This window comes from Pipistrellus kuhlii, unplaced genomic scaffold (assembly GCF_014108245.1).
Source record: "Pipistrellus kuhlii isolate mPipKuh1 unplaced genomic scaffold, mPipKuh1.p scaffold_m20_p_2, whole genome shotgun sequence".
NCBI classification, from domain to species: Eukaryota; Metazoa; Chordata; class Mammalia; order Chiroptera; family Vespertilionidae; genus Pipistrellus; species Pipistrellus kuhlii.
In genome coordinates this window covers 40,471,123-40,491,896 of record NW_023425515.1, presented here as the reverse complement: position 1 = coordinate 40,491,896, position 20,774 = coordinate 40,471,123, and the positions used below count along the sequence as shown (strand labels likewise).

The 20,774-nt window shown below is 35.8% G+C and overlaps 1 protein-coding gene across 7 annotated transcripts in view; it reads right to left on the bottom strand.

Annotated features, from left to right (window-relative positions):
- The window catches only part of LOC118723992 (LIM domain containing preferred translocation partner in lipoma), a 639,355-nt gene that overhangs the window by 356,719 nt on the left and 261,862 nt on the right, over positions 1-20,774 (bottom strand). For all 7 annotated transcript variants that reach the window (XM_045583798.1, XM_045583802.1, XM_045583803.1 and 4 more), the window contains one exon: positions 3,231-3,343. In XM_045583798.1, coding sequence (XP_045439754.1) covers positions 3,231-3,343 — 113 coding nt within the window. The remainder of the gene's footprint in view (positions 1-3,230; positions 3,344-20,774) is intronic.

Below are 20,774 nucleotides of genomic sequence, written 5' to 3'. Positions count from 1 at the left end.
AGGAGGTTTCACCATACTGTTAGAGAAAAAAATATAAAATTGTCTCTGAGGGCTATATGACTTTAGGGTACAACATAGCTTCTATCTAAAGGGGGATAAAGATAGAGCCAAGTCACTATCCTGTCTTATCACTAAACCACAGGGAAGGGCACACCCATTTCCTTTATAACACATCTGTAGTCTTTCATATATTCAAGAATTTGCAGGCCTCTGCCTACCAGATTTGTCTTTTGCCATTTGGCAAATTCAATTTTATTTTTTATCCTTCTTCCTTTTGTTTTGCAGAGAACATAAGCCAACATGGCAACAGGCTTTTTGTTTATTTCCTTCCTTTTTAAAAACAAAGTTGTGATTTCAGAACAGATATCAGGGCAAGGTCCCTACAGAACAAGACTTTTTATAATTTCAGGACTTTTCAAATTTTTCTTAATGGAGCACTTTAACAAGGCTCTATTGCTACTATTATTCTAGCTGTTGTTATTTTTATATAGTAATAATTATAGTTTCAGAATAACTGTAAAGCCACTAGAGTTTAGAAATTCAAATACATCTGTAATTCATATAATTATTAGATGTTGATCTGTCTGCTTTATTGTTAATTATGAAGATTTTGGGACTCAGTGTGACCGGCTCAAAATAGCTGCTCAACTATTATTCAAACACAAGTCTTCTTTCACAAAATCAAACAAACTTTTTAGAAATAAAGATTGTAAATGAAAAAAACAAAAAAACAAAACAAAAAAACACAAAATAGTTTCTGTAATGACGAATCAACAGAGAAGATTGAGTAAGTGAAGCTTTTGAGTAAATTAAATTTGCCAAGAACTAACGTCCACAAAGTAAAACACAAAATAGTTTCTGTAATGACGAATCAACAGAGAAGATTGAGTAAGTGAAGCTTTTGAGTAAATTAAATTTGCCAAGAACTAACGTCCACAAAGTAAAAGCAAAAGTATACAAAAGGCTTTAAAGCTTTTATTTTCATTTTAATAAATGACTACAAAAAATAAAAAGGAAAATTGATCATTTTGTTTCCATTTGCAAGGGATCTCTCAGATGCATAAACTAAATATAAACTTTGTCAGACTCCTGTCCATTACTAGTATCTGATCTATTTTTACCAGCTTAACATAAGATAAGGTATAGGAGTTTGTAATGTTTATATGAAAAAAATTCTTGTTTGTTTTATTGATTTTTAAAAGAGAGATGAAGGGAGAGGGAGAGAAGATAGAAATATCAATGACAGAGAAACATTAATTGACAGTCTCCTGCACACCCAATACAGGGATTGAGTTACAGCCCAGTATGGAAACAGAAACCTCTTGGTGCATGGGATAAAGTTCAATCCACTGTGCCATGATAGCTGGGAAGAAAAAAAAAAAAAAAGAAAAAGAAGAAGAAAAAAAAAAGAAGAAGAAAAAAAAAAAGAAGAAGAAGAAGAAAAAAAGAAGAGTCTTTTGGGATCTAGCCTAGGAACTTAACTACAACTGATAAATAATTAAAAAAGAGGCATCTTCTATTTCCTAAGATCTAGTATATGAAAATATACCCAAAAAAAGAAAGAAAGAAAGAAAGAAAGAAAGAAAGAAAGAAAGAAAGAAAGAAAGAAAGCTATAATCAGTTTAGCTCAGTAGATAGAGCACCAGTTTCTGGACTGAGGGATCCCAGGTTTGATTCCAGTCAAGGGCATGTACATTGGTTGTGGGTACATCCCAGGTGGAGGGTGTGCAGGAGGCAGTTGTTTGATGATTCTCTCTCATCGATGTTTCTAACTCTCTATCCCTTTCCCTTAATCTCTGTTAAAAAAAAAAAAAAAAAAAAAAAAAAAAAAAAAAAAAAAAAAAAAACATAAATATATATTTAAAAAAAAAAAAAAGGAAAAAAAGAAAGAAAGAAAGAAAAAACCCACTGGCTCATTCTTGCCTCTCCTACTCAAAGTCCTTCTTTCCATATCACTTTACCATGTCCACCCCGATAGTTGTATCCTATACCCTTTCCTCAACCCATAGAACTGATCCAATTCTAATGTACTTTGTATTGCATGTATTTTATTACTTTTATCTAGTTTTACTAACATAAAGTGTCTTGAGAGCAGAACTGTGTCCTTTTTGCTATAGAACTCCTAGTGGTATTAGGGTGCTCACACAGAAAATTTATTGAATGAATGAATCATTTCTTCCTGTATCTCCCCAAACCCAAAAATGTAGGACAAAGAAAGATAGATAATGGACCAAACAATTTAAGGGTTATTTTCTAATGCTTTTCCTCTTTAAAACTTATTGTGAGAAAATCTAAACATTTAAAGGTAGACCAAGTAGTAGAATAAACCTCCAGCACCCAATAATTATCAACTCATAATTAAACTTTTTTTTTTACCTGTATTCTCACAAAATACCTACTCTTATTCTTTTGTAACAAATATCAAATACCATTTCACTTCTCCTCAAATATTTCCAATGTTTCTCTAAAAGGTAAGAACTGTTGTGTGTTTTTCTCCACCTTATCTGGAGTAACCACATCACCCCTAAAAACTAACAATAATTATTTGATTGTGTTATTTATGTTTCCTCCCTGACATGAATAGAAAGCATTTGGCTGCCTAAGCGGTGGCAAGTGGTCATCAATGAGCCTGCATGATCACAGGTTGAGAACTACTTCTAATGTTGCACCCTATTCTAACCAAATACAATCACCAGTCTCTGGAGCACAACAGTTGTATATAATCAATACATTGTGCAATGTGCATCATGGACCTCACTCAGAAGAGAAAATCCTACAAACATTTGCTGCTGCTTTTGCTAGAAAGATACCACTGACCATTAGGAACTAGTGACTAACCAGAGCTTTAAAATATCAGCCTTAGTCACATAGAACGCAATGTTTGTGAATAAAGAAAAACAGGCAATAAAAATATGTGGGATTTTTTTTCTGTAGGTGATTTTCTGGTGTGTGTCACCAGGATAATAAGAACATGTGAACTTCTCAAATGACATTCCTAAAGCATGGCTTTCAGTTTTGAAACAAATGAGTAGGTAAAAGGATTTCTAAGGCTTGGGAGTTTAAGCTCTTAGAAGCCTTAGTTGGGTGTTTTGCATTAAAATGCCTTAGCTTTTTGTGTCATAAAGCTCTCTGTGGGCTCTGGATAAATGTATACCTACCATAAAAACAATCACTGAATTCATGAGCTTCCTATCATGGCTTATAAACATGACTTCAACGACAGATCTTACCTGTGCCCTGAAAGAACCTTCATCAAGGGGTGGTGGAGGAGGGAAGTTTCCAGAGACAGATGGAAGAGTACCAGGGTCATCTAGAGGTGGGGGTGGGGGTGGAAGAAAATCACCTACAGAAAAAAAACACAAACAAGAAGTTACTATAGGTGCAATCTTATAAGCACTCTTCAAAACACACATTAGCTGTCATTTTGCTTCTTGTAATTGGCATTGACTCATGATATTTTGCCTTGCATAATTATTCCCTATCCTGCTTCTTCTCACTTTGGTTAGTAGCCTTAACTTTCTGAAGATGTAGGACCAGATTTATACTTCTAAGTGACATAAAAAATACACTATAGGAGTCAGGGACATTTAGCCAGAACAAGGAAGGTTGTTGGGATGGTGGATTATTGCAGTATGTAAGACTTGATCCATCAGGAGAGAACTTGGGGAAAAGAGATAGGGCACAGACCCTCACCCCGCCAGATTTGCCTGGACCTGAAACCTCAACCCTTCTGAAGGAGGTCTCCTGACCCATGGCTGCTTTGCTTCCCATGCCCAACTCAAATTGGGACGCAGGTAACAGACAGAGAATTGGAAATAGCAGTTGCCCTCTCACTGCAACAAAGCTTGAGTTGTTTTGTACCCATGGTGTGGGGAAGTGGATTTTTTATATCTAAATCCAGCTTAGCACCAGGATTGCTCAGGGCCTACTTAAGAAAGCAAATAATACTTTCCATTAATATTTACAGATAAAATAAGATTGTTGTTAGAGTATTAAATTTGACAGTAAAATAGTAGTCAAGTTTTCAGGCTAATTTAAATTGGCTAATTGAAATAAGCAAATATTCTAGAATAATTAATTGTACTGGACAAAAACTGTTCCTAAAGTGATAACTAAAATTTTTATTGGTAGTTCATCTCATGGTAAAATTGTGTAACATGTAATGAACCTAAAGCAGTCATATTTTAGTGAAAAAAATTAAAATTTAAAAGCTATCAAAACCACATTTAAAATTTTCCAAAAGCCTCCTAATATTTAAATCAAAAAAGGGGGGTGTTATATATATATATATATATATCACGTAAGGAAAAATATCCTTTCAATAAATTACATCTAGAAAATTTTTACATTAGAAAATTAACTTTCATTTATAATGCTAACTACAAGACAATCATGTAAAACATACATGGTGTCAAAACAAGCCAAAGGAAAATTGTTTGGGCAAAACATTAAAAAGGATGCAAAGTCAAATTTATAGAAAAAATTCCTTTATTAATTTTTGGTCGACAGTATGTTTGTATATTTTCAGAAAACAACTCTGAGATCTGTGGATTCCTGCAACAGAGTGGAATTGACAGGACTGCTCAAGCCATGAATGAAGATAGAAGAGAAATAGGCCAGAGATGGAAGACGCTGATGACGCCTTGCCATATTAGCAGTCAGTAGCTATGTTTTGCTGTAGGTTGGCCACAGATATGAAGAAGCTAAAGGAGTTTATCATCACCAAACCAGAACTATATGAAATGCTGTAAGTATTTTTTAAGAAGAGGAAGAAGAAGAAGGAGGAGGAGGAGGAGGGAGGAGGAGGAGGAGGAGGAGGTAAAAATTATGAACAACAAATATGTATCTATCAAAAAGTGAATCCTACAACCAAGGAATAAAAAAATCTGAAGAACAGTATTAACTGGTGAATATAATATTGGGGCCGGCAACTACGTACTTGCGGATTTTTTAAAGAAAATCAAAGACAATTTTTTCATGGAACTAAATAACTTTATTCTGTAATGTGTTGCCCATTTTGATCAATGACCTTTTGCCATCTTTCAGGCAGCATCATAATCCCACGTTCAAAAAACTTCTGGTTTTTATTAGCAAAAAACTGAATCAGGTACGATTTGACATCATCATCATTATTGAAATTTTTACCATTCAAGGAGTTTTGTAAAGATCGAAACAAAAAGTAATCAGATGGTGCAAGGTCAGGACTATATGGTGGATGTGGCAAAACATCCCAACCAAGCTCCATTAATTTTTGCCGAGTGACCAAAGATGTGTGTGGCCTTGCATTGTCATGATGGAATACAACACCTTTTCGATTTGTCAATTCGGGCCGCTTTTCTTCAACTGCATTGTTTAATTTCGTTAGTTGTTCAATGTAGACATCAGAATTGATTGTTCGGTTGGGTGGTAAGAGTTCAAAGTGACAATTCCTTTGTAATCCCACCAAACTGATAACAAAACCTTCTTTTGATGAATATCAGCTTTTGATGTTGTTTGAGTTGGTTCACCTGGCCTGCTCCACGATCTTTTCCGCTTGATATTGTTGTAAACAACCCATTTTTCATCGCCAGTTATCAGTCGTTTTAAAAATGGATCATTTTCATTACGTTTCTTTAGCAAATTGCAGCTGCTAATGCGTTGCGTTAACTGTGATTCTTTCAGTTCGTGAGGAACCCATGTATCGAGTTTTTGAACATAGCCAAGTTGTTTTAAGTGATTTTCAATGCATGTATGTGATACATGAAGCTTCTCTGCAATCTCACGTGTTGTACTGTGACAGTCCGAATTGATTATTGCTTTGATTAGGGCATCATCAACTTCAACTGGACGGCCAGAGCGTTTTTCATCTTTGAGTGAAAAATCACCAGAACGAAATTTGGCAAACCAATTTTGACACTGCCGTTCTTTTAAGGCTTCGTCACCATAAACAGCACATAACTTTTTATGAGCTTGCGATGCGTTTTTCCCTTTGCGGAAATAAAAAAGCAAAATATGACGAAAATGTTCCTTTTGATTTTCCATTTTTCAACGAATGCTAAACGAAAACTACAAAACAGATCAAAAAACTTTTTTTACTGATTAACAGCTGAATAGCCAACTATCAAATAACAAAATGTGTTTTACATTTGTACTACGTCTGCAAACCTAAAAATTCAACTGAAGCCATATAGTTGAATTTTTAGGTTTGCAGATGTAGTACAAATGTAAAATGTAAATATATATGTGAAACCCGCAATTACCTAGTTGCCGACCCAATAAAATGAGGGGTATAGAAAGAGAGTGGACTGCAATTCTTGGGGGAATAGAGGAGTCGGGTGTGCAGGAAAAGACTGGACAAAAAGTGTACACCTATGGATGAGGACAATGAGGAGTGAGGGCAAGGGCAGAGAGTGGTGTAGGAGCCTGGTGGAGGAGAACTGTGTGGGGAAAAAAGAGGAACAATTGTAATAATCTGAACAATAAAGATTTATTAAATTTTTAAAAAGAATGTTAAAAGAGGGCAAAATCACTTCTGTACTATGCCTAAAGCAGTGCTGTGCTCCAAAGAACTGTTTCCAAGGATAACAAGAAAGCAGATATTATGACAACCTACTGATAATAACTAGGGCACTGAAAATTTTAAGTTGTTTAGAACTAGCATCAATATGTTATTTTATCTAAACCAATAGAAACACATTCCTTCGATTTATGTAACTGTTTCCTTTCCCTTTCTCATAAATACTATTGCCTTTGTCTCCTAATTGAAACATTTTTAGCTTCTGCCTGAAGTATGCTTTCTGAATAGCTATTCTTTGATCTCAAATAAATGCCTGTTGCAATAAATAAATAAATAAATAAATAAATAAATAAATATTTTAGATGTTATGGGAAAATTCTTTACTCTATTTATAGATAACTAGCTGTTCCTTACATTTAAGCAATTTAACACTTAGTCATGGGGCAGCAGTTGCTATCACTCAGTTGGTTGCTTTTGGATAGTACCAAAGCATTACAACTTAAATCTTCAGAAAAGGAAAGTCAAAATTGAACAGTGGAAGGATGGTAACTGGGACTGGTTGGTCTGATACACCTTTCAAATGGCTCACATGGGCTCCACTTACCCTGTAAATTACAGTCTAGGAGCTATAGTTTCTCACCATATTCATACTACCAAGCAGTCAAACACTATCTTTAGGATACTCTGCTTTTTGGACTCTTGCAATGCACAGCATGCTAAGATATTCATCCACTACCTTTAACACCTACAAAACTCTCTGATGGTTCTCAAATACTAAGGTTCATTGGGATCTCTGGAAGGTCTTATTTAAACATATAAGTCTGGCCCCACCCCCAGACTTTCTAATTCAGTAGGTCTGGGGTAGGACCCAATAATTTGCATTTCTAAGGACTTCCCAGGTGATGCTGATGTTAATGGTCATGGGATCACACTTTGAGAAACACTGCATTAGGCAAAGTAACACATTGTTATTTCTACCTTAAACCCCATAGGATTAGTAAAGTTCAAGGATATGTGTCATAAAGAAACATTTCCACTTCTCTTACCCTTCTGAGTGTACTCATTTCAAGATATACTTTGTCCATAGCCTTATTAGGATTATAAGTTTAATAAACTTTGCATAACACCAGCCAGTAGTTCTAAACATTGCCTACAAACTAAAGTTACCATGAAAGCTTTTCTATAGACACTGAAACCAAAACTCCATCTCACCCAATTCAATTAGGATCTTGGGGGTAGGGAAGGGGATGAGGGAGAAGACTCAGATGCCAGTATTCCTTTAAAACTCAGTTTATTGTAGTGTACAACCAGGATTGAGAAACTCTCTTTGCCTTCATTTGGCCAAACACTGTAACATCTATTAAATTGTCACCAACTCCTTTGAAAAGTCATAATAGTGTATGAGAGGAATGCAATTGAGTTCATAAGTGATCAGCAAAAGAGATCAAAGTTGATGGAGACATGATAACCAAATACTAGTTCACAGACTAATTTTCAGGTTCAAATGTCCTATCCAGACTTATGTCTCCTATATCCAACATTAAAGAAGATTTCTGAGCATTTTCTTCAACTTCAACAAATCCTATTATATCACAGGGAACTGTTAGCATTAAACAGGATCAGAACTGAATGATTCTTGGAGATCATAGTACAAAGGTAGAAACAGAACACACAAACCATATGAACACTCCAAATTTTCACAGAAAATTAGTCTATGTAATTTGTAAAAATCATAAATCCTGACTATATACTCTAGGAAAAATTAGGCAGATTTTTAAAAGCCCTCGTGATAACCCCATCTAATAATCTGTGTTATTTTGTTAAAAGGTTATAAATTTTGAGCAAATTGTTCAGTTATTCAAGTTTTTTGTTTGTTTGTTTTTAAACAATCAAAGAGCATCTGTCTTAGATGCTTAGGTAGTAACTCTACCAGAGAAAAGCAGCTAAACAGAATCAGCTGCAGTACCTTCCAACTAACAATGCTAAGCTATAAACCTTCAGGTTAGTGCACTAACCTGAAATAGAACTCCTGACCTTGGTTATCACAGTAACATGAACAAAACAAACAGGCCCGCCAAAAAGAACACAGTGTCAGGCAACCGGGGGATTGCAGTGATACAAAAAATCTCAGATAGAAACATTTGGTTTTAGAAGAAGTAGTATAGTCACAGACAGATGTCTACAAACCTGGCTTCCTCTTTACCCTTTCCTCATCACTAAAGCCTACCACATGCAAAATACATTTATTCATCAATTACCAGGTTAAATGGTTTATTCAAAGTTATACAGCTAGCAAAATACAGAGTTGAAAATGGATCCTTCCTCAGCCTTGGTGAAAAGCTAAAAAAGATCATGCTTAATTTCCTCCAGAACATCCCATATTATTCAGCTAAATGTTCAATTTATTATTTTTTTTGGGGGGGAGGTGCCAGAGGAAGCACCACTAGGCAGTTAAAAGGTAAGTTAAACAAATTAAGTATTATATCCCTGATTCCCAAATGCTACTGTATGTCACCTCACTTCAAAAATAGCCTATTATGCATACCATTAACTTGAAAAGGGAGTTAGGAAAAAGTCCTGATAACCCAACATATTTTTCCAAGCTACCCTCTCTAGTGCAGTGGTAAAATGTAAGTGGCCCTGAGAAGCAGAGGTGGCACGCTCATAGTGCTGAATTGTCACCCACTGCAGTTACCCTAGTAACATGGATTGGTATATATGAAAGGCACATGAGTACATAACTTTCTATCCCTTCATGAATAAGGGCCCCATTAGAGGAAGAAAGAGAATACAAGAATTTACCGGCAAAGAAGGTAGTAAGGTACTGGTTCTGTGTGATTGAAGCAGAAAAACAAGAGAGCAATATAGCTCAAATCATCAACTAAAGTCTAGATTCATTTACTATGGTAAAAAGGAAAAGAAAAGAAAAAAGGCATCATTCTCTTTCTTCTTCATTCAAACATCCATGAAAACCTATACACATTCACAGGAATTTAGACGCCAGCTCCTTTCTGCCTTATAATACAGCTCTCTCATAGCATCTCTAAAACTTAACTGCATTTATGGGCTTATGATCACTCTCTCCTGGTTAGAACTGAAGCTTCTAACAAGTAGGGCCTGAATGTTTGAATCACCAAGGGGATCTGCATGGCTGACATACTCTGATTCATCAGGTCTGAGTGGGGCCGAGTGTCTGCATTTCTAACATGCTCCCAATGAGGTGGATGTGGACCCATGCACTTCACAGGGAGCAGCAAGACTCTAGGACTCTCCTGGTTGGTTCTCTAACTTTCTTATGTGGATAATTTTTGGTTGTTTAAAGAAAATATAAATTTAAGGTAAATATAAGTGAAATCACTTGGAGATTTCTCAAATTAAGAATTTAAATTATGAGGGAAGAAGAGATTGGGTTGGAATACACACACAAAAGTGAAAAATTTAATTATGGTGAGCAAGTAGTAAACTTAAAGTAAAGCCAATTTTTCATTACCATCAATAGTGACTAAAAGAGAAGGGAAATATGTTAGAAAGAAATGAGTACAAAATTTCAAGGCCAAAAATTTAAATCCCAGTTCTTTCCTTAGGAAAAGGCAAAGCCACCATCTAAGGTTCAATTTCCTCACCTAATAAATGAGGATAATGATATTCACTTCATGGTGTCACTATGGATCAAAGCAGTTAAAACAGTGACTTTGAACCTTTTTAACCCCAAAACCATGACAATCTCCCTAAGGTGACTGGTTTATGTCACAGTTAAAGCACTTTCCTCATAGAATTATTTCAGGATGAAAAGTCCAAGAAAATTTTAAAGAAAAAACATTATTTTAATAATAACTTTCTTTTATAGATGGAGAAATTTTAATTGTGGTAAAGTGAAACAGTCAAACAGTAGAGAGCCATACCAAGAATCCCAAATCTTCTAGTTGAGGACACATTTACCATAGTCCATGGCAGATTCAGTGTGATAAACTGAGACCTCTCAGGAAAGAGGAAGAAACTTGTTCTACCCCTTACAACTTCAGAAGGCTATGAAGAAGACAAGAGGTTCTTACTAAGTAGAAGACTTGAAATAAATGATTAAGAGTACATGGTGCATCTTCAATAAAATCCAGGCTGAATGTATCATGGATTGGCCAGTGGTCTTAGCCTGAGGAGCAGCAGCAGTGAAATCCCACAAAGCTTCCTTTCCCCCACTACTGGAGCCTGCTCCCTGCCTCAAAAAACTCTTGAAGAAAAGGATGACTATATGGGACCAGTGATCTTCTATGATTTCTCCAGTATTCATCTTTTAGGCACAAATGCCTTCAAATTCTTCACACTGCAAAACTCTCATTACTATTTATATGAAATGATGCCAACCATTACTCACTCTCCTTCAACCTTGCCATTTCATGGAGTCTGGGGCTTAGCAAATGCACAAATGCTTTAAAAATAATCAGACACTCATTTAATTTCAAGGTGGTTGTTTTTTGGCATGTACATATTTTTTTCAAAGGAATACTGGAGCTGACAGGTACTTGCTCTAAAAATTTACTTCACCACCTGCTAGCTGAAATATTGCTTTCATGGATTTATATTGTATTAAAAGGTCACTGGCTGTTTAAGTCTTAAACTGTTTTAATCATTCTAAAAGTCTCTTAACAGTAAGAAAAAGAAGCTCAGAACAAACAGCAGCAGGGACTCTAATTAAAAGGACCAATTCATCTAATTTTATTTGGGGTTAATTATTCAGGATTCACTCTTTGATGTGTAAGGAATAGCAATTAGTAATTTTAGTGATTTAAGAATCAGTGGAGGTGTAATCAGTTAAAATGAGTGAGTGTTTACAACACAAGTTGGTGAATTAGTCTCTCTCAGCTGGAGAACAGGAACATTAGGCTCCAAGAGATCAAGGCTAAGAATTTCAGATCCTAGTAATAACAGTAATTTCAAAATAAAACACATGTCAGCAGCATTGAGCATTCTGTTTACTCTTAGCGATGGCAAGGCACAGGAGCTTCGTGAAATTACCTTTAATCAGATCTCCATCTTTGCCACTGTCTCCAATCACTTCCCTCTATTTGGCTCTTGCCACCATGGTAACCATAAATGCATCACATTAAAAGAAGCAAGTCTAAATGATCGCTGCGCTCCTTTATTTCATGTCTACATCTCTGATTGATAGTGGAACATCTCCACCTGCACCTCTATCTGGGTTTTTGCTCAAAACTGAATTTAAATACCCTAACCCACAGACCTGCTTACTAATCTTATATCCTCTGTTTTTCTGTTAACTACTTTATCATTTTCCCAATCACAAAAGGTTGGGAGAAAACCCCTTTCTCTGGTTTTGTCTCACCCATTGGCTTAGAGTAGAGCAAGCTATTATTATACTTTTGTGTAAGTATTAACTTACACAAAACTATTCAAATCCATTAACTGTCCCTCAGTCCATCTCTACTGCCACCAAAGTACTTAATGCCTAATATATATCTTATCTACACTTAGTAAACATCCTAAACCATTTCCATTCTTACTAACATAGCTCTTTCCAACTAATTTCATGCATTCCTGCCATATTGAAAACACCAAATAGCCACAACAATCTTGAAAAAGAGTGGTCATGTTGGAGAACTTTCCCTTTCCTGATTTCAAAACTCACCACAAATCAAAGCATTGTGGTGCTGGCATACAGGCAGATATATAGACAAATGAAATAGGATAGAGAGCCCATAAATGAAATCTCATCCCATGGTCAAGTGATTCTATGGCAACAGTGCTGGAGTTGTACAGAAAGATGGTTTGGAAATACGAGACCTTTGATAAAATCTCCTGCTCAGGAATTCCCAAAATGTACCAGGATCTCATGCTAGATAGGAAGAATACTGCAATAGGATGGGTCTCCTATGAGGAAGTGAAGAGCAACTCCACAAGCTCAGTTCACTTTCCTGGAATGCTCCGCTGCATAGATTCTTTGGGATTACTGCTGCAAACAGCAACATTGGAAGGTTTGCACTTCAGAGGACTTGCTTTTGCTAAGCCACCTACCCAGTAGACTGCTGATTAGCTCCCTTGACTCCAAGAATTTATTCCCTGACCTTTGCTTCCCTGACTCTAAGACTTTGCTCTGTAAGGACTTTACTCTCATTTCTTCATATTAGAACCCAAGCTATTCTTGGAGGCCCAGGTCACCTGCCAACTCTACACAGTGTTTCTTGGCTGCGCTTTGACAAAGGCATTTCCATACCTCTGACCCTTTGTAGCATTTTTAGAGTTCATTCACAGTGTATCTTGTTGAGAATACAAGAGCCATTTGCCTTACTGTACCCTGCGTTCCTAGAGGGCAGGTATATATGATTCATCACTCTAGCTTAACATCACCTTTTCAATGCCTCGTGAACTGAGAAGAAGAGTTAAGAAAATATTTTCCAAGTGGATATATGGATGAAGTATTGGCAACTGCAAGTTGAATCCCTGCCCAATAAATGATTCTTTGAAGGAAGAAACTGAAAAAAGGAGTATATACCAATTTCAAACTATGTGTATACATGTGTGTGTGTGTGTGTGTGGGTGTGTGGGTGTGGGTGTGTGTGTGTGTGTGAAAGAGGAGAGAGAGAGAGAGAGAAGGAAGAGAAAGAAAATGGAAGACTGAAAAAGAGAGATTCAATTGAATTGAATAAACATCCACATGGAAATAAAATCTACAAACAAAACACACTCTTGACTTGAATAGTGACTCAAGATGTATAAAAGAATTTGCACTCCAGTATTAAAATATATCACTTCCATACTTTGAAGATTTAACCTGACCAGATTATATCACCCATTTCTTGTAGGTTTTTTTTTTTCTTCCTCCCTCTTTCCTCCTTCACCTACTTTGAAGATAAAATACATCACTTCCAGTCACACTTGAACCATTTACTAGCTGTGTGAACTTGGGCAAATCATGAAACTTCTAAACCCAATTGTTTTTCTTTGTAAACAAGAGTAACACCACTTGTCTTTATATTGCCCAGGGTACATTTAAGAATAATTTTTAAAAACACAATGTCCTACATAAAGTATTTTCATTGTGAGATGATTCTCTATGAGACTTAACCATAAACCTTTCTTCACTTTTAGAAACTAAATACAAAATGTAATCACTCACTGAGCATATGCTATCGTCTTAATGTGGCTCTTCACATATGGTGGTTCCAAGGAGTTAGGGTAAAGACAAAGAGAGTAAAAAAACATGAGTATAATAAAACAATAGCAAATGAAGTACTAGCCAAATAAATAAATATTGTGCTCTCCCCAGAATGTTTAGAAATCTTGGAAAGAAACCACAGAAGGAGCCCTGAGGTGGCACTAACTTGGCACATCAAGTGATTCTGCAACTGATTAACCCGACATTTCCTTGGGGCTGGGAGTATTACTGGGTCATTTTTTCTTTAATGGACAAACTGTTCTTGAACATTTTGCAAGACATAAACAAGCTATTGTGAATGAATCCATCAAAGAGGACAGTTTTGTCCTCAAAATCCAGTGAAATTGCCAAGTCAAAACAACCACCACCACAAGTAGGCCATCAAACAAACAAGAACATCCCCAAAATCCCATTGTCCTTGATTAGCTCTCCATTTGCTTTCACAATGCTACTCTATAAATCCACACCCCCACATCTACAATGGGCAAATCCCACTACATAGCAACTTTCAAAGGCTTCCAAATTCTATTGGATGCTTATCTTCCATCAACTAATATTTTCTGAATTAGAAGAGAGAATTCAACAAGCAATCCCTTGAAAATCAAGTTCTGTCTCTAGGGAAGCACTCCAAGAAAAACCTCATTCTTTGTACTTCATTCACTCTGCTTTCTTTACTCCCTCAGATTAGGAAGTCATGTGATGGAAGACAGTCCAAACGCAAAGTTTGTGACATGTTCTGGGCAGAAGTTCAGGCACCTTGTTATTTTAGCAGACCTGATTTGGCTGCCCAAAGACATAATTTAGCTGAGTGAGGAACTTGTCCCCTCCCCCTGCTTCATTTGGCCAGCTGCCTGGGAAGGTCTTTCATTCCAAGGCAATGGATTTATTGCTCTCTTTATTTCTCCAACAGTAGTTCCAGTCCTCTGAATTTCAAGTTCAGTGAGCTCAGCCTTGGCATTCAAGGATCTCATGTCTCATCCTTAAGAGCATTTGTCCCAGGTCTATTTGCCAAGGACATGGTGGCAGTTCCTTTCCTGGTGTTAAGTCTGCAATATTATGCTTCTTTTAAAAAACAGATTCATCCTATCACTTGAGTTGCCACTCCAAGTCCTGCAGAAACCGTCATGGCTTTACTGGCACTAATGGTAAACTCACAAAATTATCAGATTAGAAGGGAATTAGAATGGAATAAGGAGATGTGCTAGACTTCAGGTCAGCAAACAATGGCCAAATTGTCAAATCCATCCCATTTCTTGTTTTTATAAACAAAGTTTTATTGGAACACAACTATAGTAATTAACATATTATAATACATGGTTGCTTTTGTGTTCAGTTGGCAGAATTGAGACTCTACGAGCAGCAAAACCTAAAATATTTTCTGTTGAGACTTAAAAAAGTTTGTCAAATCTGATCTAGTCTATGTATTCATTTTATATGTAGAAGAATGTTCAGATTTAGTCTGGTTAAACAAAGTTCCTATGTAATTTTCAAAGCACAATAACTAGGGCAGTGCTGGGGATATGGTACAAATACAAAATAAATACTGGTTATCTTCAGTGTCTAACAATACACTTTATATTATTTCAAAGTGGAATAGTGCTAAACTTATTTTTTTAAACAACATTGTTGCACTTGATAAATCCATTGTCTAGAGGAGAGAAATGTAAACAGTTAATTTCAGCATAGTATGTTGTACATTTGTTTTCTATTGTTGCTGCAACAAATTACTATACACAATTATTTAAAGCAACACAAATTTATTATCTTACAGTTCTATAAATAATAAGGCTGTCATGGGTATCAATGGGCTAAGATCAAGGTGTAGGCAGGATTGCATTCTTTGCAGGAGATCCTAAGGAGAATGCATTTTCTTGCTTTTTAAATTTCTAAAGTCTGCCACCTTTGGCTTATGGCCACCTTGTTCCATCTCCATATCCAGTTAAGTTATTGAGTTCCTTTTCACATCATTACCTCAGTCTTCTTCTTTCTCGACTATCCACTTCTAAGGACACTTGTGATAACATTAGGCCTACACAGATAATCCAGGATAATGTTCTTATCTTAATATGAACTAATTTAGCAACCTTAATTCCAACTGCAACCTTAATTCCCCTTTACTGTGAAACCTAACATATTCACAAATTCTGGAGATGAAGGAAAAGACATCTTGGAGGTGGGTGAGTCGTGAAGGGACTACTGTGCTCACCACATGTGCCATAGAGAAGGGAAGTGTGTACAGTGGTGTAAACCTCAAAGGACAATTCATCAGTACAGGAGCATGACTAGACAAGAGCAAGAGCTCTTTCACAGTACAAATTTTCTGGAGTTTCCCATAATTTTCTAAAAATCCCACCATATGCCAAAACCGGTTTGGCTCAGTGGACAGAGCATTGGTCTGTAGACTGAAAGGTCCTGGGTTTGATTCCGGTCACGGGCATGTACCTTGGTTGCGGGCACATCATCGGTGGGGGATATGCAAGAGGCAGCTGATCGATGATTCAATCTCATCGATGTTTCTAACTCTCTGTCCCCCTCTCTTCCTCTCTGTAAAAAATCAATAAAATATATTTTTAAAAAAATAAAATATTTTTGAAAAAATAAAAATCCCATCATATTTCAGCATATTTTATAAAATTTACTTTAGTTTAAATATAAAGAAAGACTAGCAACCTGCTCACAAAGAACACAGCCAAGGCCTAGAGAAAGTCACTTCATCTCTCTTAAGTTCATAAACAGGATGAAATGCATTAGTGTAGCATTTTTGTGATGGTCTATGTGCCAATGCTTTAAAAAGTGAGGAAGGGATATTAAAATCTATTTGAGAAAAATAAATGCTATGAGTTCACAAAAAAATTGGACCTTTAGGCAGCATATACCTGAGATGATAAAAACATTTAATTTCAAGTATAGTTAGCTCTTCAGACAAAAATAGACAAAATTGAATAAAACTATGAGCTTTCACAGCTTTTATAACAGAAAAAAAATTATGTTTATTTGGAAAAATATGAAATGCTTCACAGGAAAATTAATAAATAGAGAGAGAGTGCAATTGCACTTGTAAATCCTGAGTCACAACATTGAAAAGTGAATTGCCTGACTTGAGAATGTGTGCATGCCCAATAACTGGAATTGTGCATGTAGAGGCAAGAAGAACATTTGACGTGAATATCATAACAAAGATATAAGCTTTATTAATTCCAGAAACACAGAAAATGGATTGTAAGGGCCCTTTCAACACTGATATTTTATGATTCCTTGATTCAAAGTACAAGGGCCAATTACTGACAATAAGAGACTCAGATTTCTTTTTAATGGGTATACTCATTGGAGTCAGAACCCCCACCACATGCCATGAAAGGACAGTTATCCTAACAGCAAATAGGTGCTTCCCAAGGACATGATGTAAAAATAATTCTCTAAGCAAGATCAGGAAAAAAAGAAAAAAAGAAAAAAACAAACAAACAAAAAAAACTTGCAATGTGTATAATACCTCTGTCTGACCTTAACTCCCATGTCTCACTGCCCCATTAAAAATGAAGCTTTTTATGTCCAGAATGTCCCCCAAAGCTCTATTCTTTCCACTCTCAGGCCATAATTATTCAAAGAACAAAATGGATGCTCACCTACAGGTATGAAGGGGATCACCTAGGATGTCAATTCTTGCAAATCCTACCCTCTCCTATATCTGTAAACTTGCTTAATGGAAATAGCATATTCCCATTGACTTAATATCTATAAAAATCTAGTAGAAAGGTTTCAAAATATGTGAGAACTTCCCAACCTGGCCCTTGTTAACTGAGATGGAGGTGATGCAACAATATTTCTTAAATTAAGGTGTACACATTTCTACCCTTTACAATAAAAAACAAGTAAAATACCAAATTACCAAGACGGAAAATTCCCACCGTAAACAACTAGAGTTACCCAGGAGAGAAAAACAAGACATCCAGTCACAAGAGCTAAATGCCCTCCTGTTAAGAGAAAATATCCACACATTCCCACGCAGAACTCTTTCCTTGTGAATAGAGCTAAAGGTTCAGGAAATAGTTTTATAGAGACATTATATTACCTAGACAAAACTGAACCAGATTATGTTTGTTTATTAGATTGTGGCTTTAGACATATTGTTCATTACTAAGAGCTCTTGACATGAGCAGACACACACATTCTTTGGAATGAAGGCTTTTGTGAGAGTATTTTATGGTGTTTAGACTCTTGAAAAGACTTATAAAAGCTGTCACACCAGAAGATTAAACTCAATCTTTGGGGCCACCACATTAGGAGGGTCCAGTTCACTTCACACAGCCTTAACTAGGACATGTGAGCTTTCTTGGGCATAACAGCAAATGGTTCCAACTCATTCTTTGTGGAATTTCTCATGTTACCCCCACCCACAAAGCAAACATCAAATCCTGAGTGCCTATAGATGAAAATGAGAACAGAGAACTCTAAAAATGGAATTCAACTACAGCTCGTTTCAGTCAGGAGCATTTGTAAAATAATAAATGAATTTCCATTCTGATTCCATATTTTCCAAACTGAATTCTTGTTTGTTTTCATTTGTTTGTTTTCAGTGTAAGGATAAAAGGGAGAGATCAACCAAAGAACTTGTGTTCATACATATGAGCCTAACCAGTGGTCAAGGACAATAGTGGGGTGGGGGGCATGAGTGGGGAGGGGTGGGGGATGAGAATAGGAGGATAAGGACAAATATATGATACCTTAATCAATAAAGAATGTGTGTGTGTGTGCATGTGTGTGTGTGTGTGTGTGTGTGTGTTTTTTTTTTTTTTTTTTTTTTTTTTTTTTTTAAGGGTTTTTGAAGCCTTGATTTGAATCTGAACTTAAACCAGTGTGTGGAATTCAAAGTCTCATTTTAAGCTTTCTTAACATTTTTGGAACACTGAATAGCAATTCATTTCCAACCAGCAGATGTATAAACATGAGAAGGCCACATGTACCTAGAAACGGAAGGATTTCCAACACTTATTCATACACCTGCACCCTTTTTACTCTAATGTTTAAGGTGATGAGCTGAGGCATGCCTCTTTATCCCATTAGTTATAAAATATGTATAATAAGTATTTATATATCCTTGAAGTCAATTATTTCTCTATTTTGCTGTTTGAATATTGTCAATGAAATAATTTATAATCATGATATCACATTGTTTACTCAGTCATCATTATTTTTAAAGATTATTTGCATTAAAACTTACAGAAACTAATAAATTATAACTCAATACTTGTCCTTCCTTTTTCTTAAATCTTTAATTTGTAGAATCAAGTAGATCATGTTGTACAATGGAATTTTTTACAATTTTGGAAAAGTTCTATATTGTGTCAATATTCGCATGTGTAGCTATCGAATGACTGCTTTATTTAATTTTAATTAATTTAGATTCCAATTCAAATTTGTGACTATAGCATTAGACCTCAAGGATTTAGTCAAATTAAAAGAAAATAGTTTGTCCATTTCCTATCCCTGCCAAAAGAAATAACTACTATAAAAGAAATCCAACTTGCCTATCTGAATCAAGATTTCAATAACAACTAACTTAAACCATATTAAAGATTTTAGAGTAAGACCTAAAAACATGAGCATACAGGTGCACTTCCATTTACATAAATAGAGCAATACTTCGGGAAGAAGAATTATGCCTTACTGTCCCTCAAAACTCCAAATCTGATATGTGTCAAGCACACTTACTAATGGGCAATTGTGAATGGGAACAGTTTTCTTAGCATGTGCTAGTATAATGTAAAGTAAAAGGTAGTACAGTAAAAATCCCCAGGTGTGTGCTGGCTCTGCCATGGTCTTGCTGCAAACCTGGGAAAAATCAGTCCATAAGACAGTTCTCATGCTTCATAAGGATGTTATGATGACCAAGTTACAGAAAAAAATGTAAAAGTTTCTTATGAAAGCCTAGCATAGAATAGGCAATGAACAGAAACTGAATAAAGTTTCTTCTCCATTTCACCATAAAGTTAGATGAGCAAGTGGGTTGTACAGCTGCTAAAGTTTCTACTCATGTCCTATCCTACCTATGACTAGTTAGCACTCTACTCATGTCCTGTGGCACAGAGGAGGGAATTTAATAAAATTAAGTTGAGCAGAACAGGATTCTTGAGAGTACTTTTTCTTTTTAAAGATATGGTAAACAGTACTTATTCTTTTTAAAGATATGGTAAATAGTGGGATGGCTGGGGAATGTTGGGGGGGAGGGGGGAATCAACCAAAGGATTTGTATGATGTGAATACAAGCACAACCAATGGACACAAGACACTGGGGGGGACAGGATAGGATGAGGGCACACAACAGGGGATAGGGGAGGCTAGGGGAAGTTCAGTGGGGGGAAAAAAGGAGACATATGTACTACTCCATATAATACTTTAAACAATAATAAAATAAAATAAAATAAATGAAGATATGATAAAGGTGGCTAAAGAAAACTAAAATAAAATTAGCGGTGGTATGGTATTTATATGAGACAGAAATGAATAGAAAAAAAACATCCAAGTATATACACTAAATATATAGTAAGAGGTAGCAAAATTAATAAGTAAAGGTACAATTGAAACAAAAATGAAAATAAACACCCAATAATGTAATACATATATTCACTTATATAGAAAACTCACACAAATTGTCTAAATACACTAATACAACAACATGCAATTTTTTTAAAACCAAGTCAATAAAAAGGACACACATGTGATAGAATACACTGTTAGAAACCCTGACAGTGATTTTTCTGAAGACCCCTTACCATTGACTCTTGAAGCTGCATTAACAACTTCTTTCAACAATTCTTCATAAGATAAGGTGTCAAACACTCTCTCCCTAATATGGATGACAGAGAAAACTATATTACAGTGAAGTGCTCAGAATTAAATACTGCTCTCCCAGTTGAAGTCTGGCTGGAGGAGAGTAAACTTAGACATAAAGAAAACTCCATCCCATTAATGGGCACCCCTTCTTCTCTATTGTTAATTCACATCAAGTTTAATGAAGGGGAGCACTCCCAATCACTCAATTTCAGGCATCACTAAATGGCTCTATATCAGCTTAATCATACTCTGGTTTTTAACATTTTACCAATGTTCTTT